Here is a 7,454-nt window from a genome sequence, read left to right on the forward strand (position 1 = left end):
ATCTTCTTTGATAGAGACTCATAGAGGCTGATAGAAATCTATTAGTTTCTATCACACTGATACAAGTCTATCACTAATAGATGTTGATAGAAGTCTATCATTGCCTATCAATGTTTTCTTTTTTGCTATTTCCGTAAAATTTCCCTTTCAAAATAATTGTTAAAATAATATAAGGCCAAATAACAATCTAGGATAAAAACTCAACAACTACCAAGATGATGATCCGATTTTTCAGCCCCACAAATATTAAACTAAAAAAATCAAATATATCCAATATTTACAATCAATATGGTGGTGTGCAACTTGTTAAAATTTGCTTATTATTAATTATTATTTCTTTTTTAGAACAACATGTGGGGTATATATATATATATATATATATATATGAAAAATTGAACCTCGACTTCGTATATACCAATTAAAGTTTGAATTATAATCTGACAAATTTTGTTCGTTAGAACTCAAGAAGAATGAACAACATATTATTGCTGAACTTGAAAACAAATAATTGGTTACAAGGAAGTAATTTTTTTTCCCGAGATTACAAGAGAAATTTGTGTATTTTTTGAAGAGTTAACATAACTATATATCTCATAAAAGTATAGCTCAAATATTAGCATTGATTATGATATTAGAAATTACAACTCTTGTAACTTTTAATCCACAGCCAACAAAGTTCATCCATGGAAAAGCAAAACACATAACACAAAGAAAAGCATGAAATACGAGGAAGAAACAAAAAGACCGAGACAAAGACATGGCCAAATCTTAACTTCATCAAACCCTAGGACAGCCATTCGATTTGTCCGATTCTTCTGGTACCCTAAACCCTTTTCATTCCTGCAAAATGGAAAACCCTAAAATCCATCAATCTCAATTACTAAAATAGTTGTATATTTATATTAGGAAAATTTGTAAAAACTACCCGACGTATGGTGATAGTTTCAATTAATTCCACCCTCAAACTTTTAATCATAAAAATTGGTCCATCAAACTTCTACAAATGTTAAAACTAGACCTTCAAACTTAAAATAGTAGTAGAAATTGGACCTCTAAATGATAAAAATTGAACCCTTAAATTTATACAATTTCTACAAGTATGTAAGTTTGAGGGTCAAATTTTAACATTTATACAAGTTTAAATGATCAATTTTTATAATTAAAAATTTGAGAGTATAATTGCAACTACCATCCTACTGTAAGGATAGTTTTTGTAATTTACCCTTGATATTATTAGAGAAACATGGATTCCATGTCAACTAAAATATTATGAGGTCTCTCAATTTTTCTAACATGGAAAATCGTCAATATACTCGTTAAGTTATTGTTGAATCGAATTTCAATGAAGTTTCATCTCGAGATTAATTGATAATGAGATAAGTAACCGTAGACTAAATTAAAAAATATATTATTTTTCTTACTTTGTTGTGAGTTCCAGAAACCGACCCAGCAGCTGAATTTGGAATATACCTTGCCCACTGTTGTGAAAACATGAAAGGAATTCAATTAAATAATTGAACAAAAATAAAGAAATTATAATTAATTTGATTTCCAAATTTAAGAAAATGATAATGATTTTTTTTAAAAAAAAAGGGAAAAAAAGGTTGATTACGTTCTTTGCTGCTGCACTAAATGCTTCTCGATGAGGTATTTCTGGGTTGGCAGCTTTGATACGTTGAATCTCCTCTCTAACATTAAAACAATATATTGTCAAAACTTTAATGTAATAAAGTTTCCATTTTTAGAAATTAGGAGATTTTATATTATCAGTCAATTGTCAAAGAGCTTAACTCAAAAAATCAAGAGGTTCGTGGTTCAAATCTCTTAATCCTAATTTGTACTCAAATTATAACTGTTATTTGTACTGATAAGAAAAATAATTTTAAAAAAAATTGTAACTGTTCTTACTTCATAAAACGATTGTAAGCAGATGGGAGTCTGTGTTTCTTCTCAGGTGCTGAAAAAGACAAATAAATAAATACATAAGAGAGACCCAAATCATTTTATTTTTTGTTTTTCAAAATTAAGATTATTATAAACGGTTTACTTCAATGATTTTCTCTTTATTATCTACCTTTTTATAAATGGTTATAAAATCCAATGAGTATTAAAAACTATTTGAATAATTTTTCAAGGAAACAAGCCCATTTTTTTAAAATAGAAAATTAAAAATGAAATGATTATCAAATGACATCTCAAAAATTTAAGTTGATTTCAAATGATCATCAATGGTTGTTAAACGACCCAAATATGATAAGTTACGATCAACTTAGGTCCATTTTATGACTAGTTAATTGGACCTTATTGGTAAAAATTACTTGATATTTTTTATTTTTGAAAATTAAGCCTTTGAACACAACTTCCATATGCTCATTTCTAATTAAGAAATTGTGTGAAATTAAAAATAAACATGATTTTCAAAAATCAAATCATTACCAAACTATGGCCTTGTTTGGTAACTATTTTATTTTTTGTTTTTGGTTTTTGAAAATTAAGCATATTGGCTCCTCATTTTTACAACAATTTGCATTTTTATTAGATATGATAGTTGAATTTTTAACTAAATTCCAAAAATAAAAGCAAGGTTTTAAAAGCTATTTCTTTTTTAATTTTCAAAATTTGACTTGTTTTTAAACCATTAGTAAAAAGTAGCTAATAGATGAAGAAATTTAAAAGTGAAAGTAGTGTCTATAAACTTAATTTTTAAAAATAAAAATAAAAAATAAAACGCTTTTTTCTTAATTAAACTTATAAACATTACTTCAACCCAAAAATTTCTATATTTTATTATCTACTTTCTATTAATATTTTAAAAATCAAGTGATAATAAGTTTCAAAATTTGTTTTTGTTTTTTTCTTTTTCAATTTAACAAGGAGTTCAAGCATTTTTCTAAAAATAATAATAATAATAACCAGAATAAATAAACAACAAACATACGTTTAACAACAAAATTTGGAGAAGGGGACTCGTTAGTCAAGGAAGAGGACGTGGAAGTGGACGATGTGGAAGCGCCCTTTCGAATATCATTAGAGAATCCAACCTGAGACTGATTATAATATAATTAGTTACAATAACTTTTTTTTTCTTTTAAAGAAAATAAATGATCTCCATAATTAATTAATATTAGTTAGTTTAACCATATTTGAAAACTCCTTTTAATGATTATAAATATACATTCATTTAATTAATTTAATTTCACCTGAAAACTTAGGGGATGGTCAATACATTGACCTTGTAGAGGAGGTCTTGTGCTCAAGAACGAGAGATTACTACAATGACCACATTTTACCGTCACCGTATCCAATAAACGTCTGCATGGAATCCCAACCTTCCAAATCCAACAAGTCATAAACAAAAATAATTAATTAATTATTGATAAATAAAAAACAATTCAACATCGATATCATAGTAATAAAACATTAAAAAAAAACTATTTATTTAATCGAATATGAATAAAAGTACTAGTAACATAAATGGAAAGGAGAAATCAATAGATGGACTTAGATGTCTAAACTAGATTAATATACCCAAAACCCAAATGAGCGAGATATCCATAGCATCTTTATAAATTTTTTTCTTAAAAAAAATATTTGTCAATCTCGATATTTTATCAATATATCTATAAAATTAAAATCACTTTATCGATGTTTTTTAACCAAAAACAATATATTGTAAACATAATCCTTCAAAATCATTCAAAAAAATATGGGATAAATTGATCGGTTATGATAAATTTAATATTATATCTAAGTTTGAAACAATATAAAAGAAATTAGGAGGAAAAGGAATGATGATATGAAAGGAAGAATTAGTTTGAGAAAGAAATATAAAAATTACCGCAAGAACAGTGTTGCAGAAGTTGCATTTGACATAACAGAGATGCTCAGATGGTTGAACCAAATCCATGGAAGATTTGTCGTCGGAGTTGGAGTTGCTCATAATTAATTAATGAAGAAGATGAAGAAGATGAAGAAGATGAAGAAGATGAAGAAGATGATGATGAATGATGAAGAAAAATGGGGGTGGGAGAGAGGGTTTTGAAATGATGAAGGTGAGAAGAAGGTGATGAATAAAAGACAAGTGTGTTGTGTTTTTTGTTTTGGAATAATAATAGAGAGAATAAAAAGGCAAATCTAGTGTTACCATACACAGCATCATCGTACCTGAGCTCCACTTTTTCAGACCCATCATCAGCTCTTTTCCTCCAACCAGACAAAACCCTAAAACAACAATTCACACACGACCAATAACCAAACAACAAAATAAAATCAATATAAAATGCCTTCACTAATACATTACTAAACTTCCCTTTATAACTATTTTGCTTTTTTTTTTTTCTTTTTTTCTTTTAGATTTGTATGTTTATTTTCTTTTCAATTTTACAATTATGGTTTTATCACGTTTGTTGTGGAAAGTACTTTAATTTCTAATGAATTGGTCACAACTAAAATGGTTTGGTTTCTTAACTAAAACGTATAAATTTACGAGTAGAAGAAGGTGTTTATAAACTTAAGTTTTGAATACTAAAAACTAACCGTTTCGTTTTTAATTAGTTTTATGTTTTTGGAGATTTTTTTTACTTGTTTCTTTTTTTTATTATGCTTTTTACCCATCGTAAAGAGACACTTCAATTCCTAATCAAGTTCTAAAATAAAAAATAAGAAAGTTATCGTATTGTTTGGTAAAATTTAGTTTTTGTTTTTGTTTTTGAAAATTAACTTTATATCATCCACATTTTTTTATAATGATTTGCATATTTATTAAATACAATGGTTGAATTCTTAGCCAAGTTTAAAAAACAAAAACTTAATTTAAAAAAAAAAAATAGTTACCAAATGACACCTACTTTTTTTTAGTTTTTAAAATATGGCTAAAATGTGAGTAGAAAATAGATAACAAAATATAGGAACTTGTGAGGTGGAAGTATAGTGTTTATAAGCAATATTTAAAAAAAAAAAAGAATAAAAACCAAAAAAACAAATGGTTATCAAATTGGATTTTAATTGTTATCGAACAATATCTAAATATTTTGTAGTTGAGTTGATAACTTAATATGGTACGATAATAGAAATTTAAGTATAATTATGTTGTTTCTCCTCCAATAATATCAACCGCATCTTTGGGCGAATATGATTCGGTTTATTCATATCTCCAATCCGTTTAAATTATTGAATATATAATTGAGAGATGATTTAACACAAGTTAATGAGAGAGAGAGAGAGGGTAAGAATGTAAGAATCATAATCTAGGTACAATTTAGGATATTCATTATATATAATTGTAAAGATTTGATGGTTTAGAGAAAAAAGAAAAAAGAAAAAGGACATGTCATCTTTTAAGAGAGATGGAGCAGTAGATATGAAAAATGATGAAAAATGCAAAGGTGAGAGATAGATGAAATGAAAAGAAAAGGGAGAAAGTGTTTGAATGAAGTGAAAAGATTGGTGAAGAGAAAAGTGGGTCTGTGTTTGCAATGGCTCCTTTTGTGGGTGCAATGCTAAACTAAGAAACTTGAAAAAGAAATGGGCTAAAAGCACTTGTCAACATCATCCCCAAACCCAAACCAAACCCATAAAGTTTTTCTCTTTCTTTGGGGAAGAAAGTTTAGTCCTTTAAATCTATTTTAATTTCATATCTAACTTACATCTAAATTTTAAAATGTGACAATTTTACTTTTAAAGTTTGAGTTTTACTTCAATTTGATTTATAGGGTTTCAAAATTTACACATTTAACGTCGGATTTTTTTTTACTAAATACTCACTTCAGATATTAGTCTAAGATAATGAAAACTAAGTCTCAATATTTTTCACCACCATTCAAATTCATTTTAAAACTTCACTTTATAATTGTTTTAAATTAACTAATAGACATTAATAATGAACTACTGAAAAATCAGGTCTAACAATATAAATCTCTTGAAACATAAAGATTAAATTGAGACAAAACTCAAAATTTAAGGATTAGAAATGTAATATTTTGAAATCTAGTGACTATATTGAAGTCAATTTCAAAGTTTACATTTAAAGACTAATAGTGATGTCAAACTCTACTACTTGATGAGTTGTTGGACTTATTGATCAAAGCTCTTCGAAGGTTATAACCCCTCCTCCATCTCACTTAATCTCGCTATTTTTATGTAACATTTTACTTCAATTATCTTGGGAGCTTCTCTCTAAACAATCTATGCCCTTTCGTATTGATTCTCCCTCTATATTTTTAATATATGAATGAAGGAGAAGTAGGATACGATGAGAATGCTGAAAATGTGTCAATCTAGTCGAGATATTGATCTGGTATACCTTTCTAAAACAAAAGTGTAACGATTGAAAATCTAAAGACAAGCAAATGGAAATTAGTTCTAAAACTTAAGGATAAGGCAGCCGCGAGAGAGAGAGAGCAAAAAATTGCAATGAAAATGAAACGTCCATTCCCCATTGCCAAACATGGCAACAATGTCATTCTTCCTTTTGAAATCTCCACCTTTCTTTGCTTGTATAAATCGTACTTGCCAATGGCCGTAGCTAGGGTTTTGCAATTATCTATGTAATTTTGTTACTCAAAAGCCTTTGGCCTCTTTGTTTTTTAACCCACACGAGATTCCATATATTTTCAAGACCCTTATCTTCCCACTTTATAAACCAGGTTTCATTGTGCATGGTTCTGTTTTTTAACGTTTTTAGACAAAACCTCACTAAATCTATTGTCACTTCAACTTCGTACCCATTTTTAGGAATCTTTTTATTTGACATTGGTCCAAAGCTGTGTGGGACGTTGGGAGTTTTGGAGTCTCATTTGCTGAGGTACAACTTCACATAATATCCCATATAATATCATATCTAAATCTTAAGATTTGAAGATTTGATAACAAGTTATTGGTACAAGTGTACCTTAGTTGATTTGAGTTAGAAGTTTTTTTTTCTACCAATCCTAAATTTTTTAGTTGGTTGATTCCCTAATTACCCAATCAACTTTGTTAGAGAGAGCAAACAGACTCAACGACCCTTATATTGCTATATGTAGTTGACAGTGAATAGTACATTGACAATTAACAATAGATGGTGGGTTGTTGACTGAGAGACTAGAGATGATTGAAAGATAGGAGAATGAAAGAGAATGATGGAGAAACGACAACCAAAAGAGGAAAGGCAATGAGATAAACAAATTAAAGGTGAATTAATTAAGGGAAAAGGGAAAATGAGAACGAGTTGCAAGAAAAATTAAATGTGAAGACATCAATGACAAGTGAAAATGGAAGTCAAAGACAATATGGAAAAGAAAGGTGAGAAAGAAGGGATGACGAGATATACAATTGTTTCAATCTCAAACCCAAATTATTAATATGAGCGTAGTTTAATTTATATAAATTATATATTCTCAACAAAAAAATTAGAAGTTTGAAACTTGTTCCACGTTCTCTCGATGAACCTTTCAAAAAAAGAAAAAAAAAAGTGT

General features: G+C 28.0%; 1 protein-coding gene across 2 annotated transcripts; it reads right to left on the reverse strand.

The window, feature by feature from the left end:
* Window positions 1–587: 587 nt before the first annotated feature.
* On the reverse strand, window positions 588–4,092 carry CRC (Plant-specific transcription factor YABBY family protein). Of its 2 annotated transcripts, none has more exons than XM_039037416.2 (7): window positions 3,839–4,092; window positions 3,201–3,329; window positions 2,939–3,041; window positions 1,909–1,957; window positions 1,613–1,688; window positions 1,422–1,478; window positions 588–840 (listed from the first exon to the last, which is right to left on the reverse strand). In XM_039037416.2, the coding sequence occupies exons 1-7, from the start codon at window positions 3,938–3,940 to the stop codon at window positions 835–837; spliced, it is 522 nt and encodes a 173-aa protein (XP_038893344.1). In that variant the 5' UTR covers window positions 3,941–4,092; the 3' UTR covers window positions 588–834. The 2 variants fall into 2 exon arrangements, with proteins under 2 accessions (XP_038893344.1, XP_038893343.1); XM_039037415.2 differs by having other exon boundaries at window positions 2,939–3,047; window positions 3,839–4,090.
* Window positions 4,093–7,454: the final 3,362 nt, after the last annotated feature.

The sequence above is a fragment of the Benincasa hispida genome, chromosome 7 (assembly GCF_027475165.1).
Source record: "Benincasa hispida cultivar pf3 chromosome 7, pf3_genome.v1.1, whole genome shotgun sequence".
Classification (NCBI taxonomy): domain Eukaryota; kingdom Viridiplantae; phylum Streptophyta; class Magnoliopsida; order Cucurbitales; family Cucurbitaceae; genus Benincasa; species Benincasa hispida.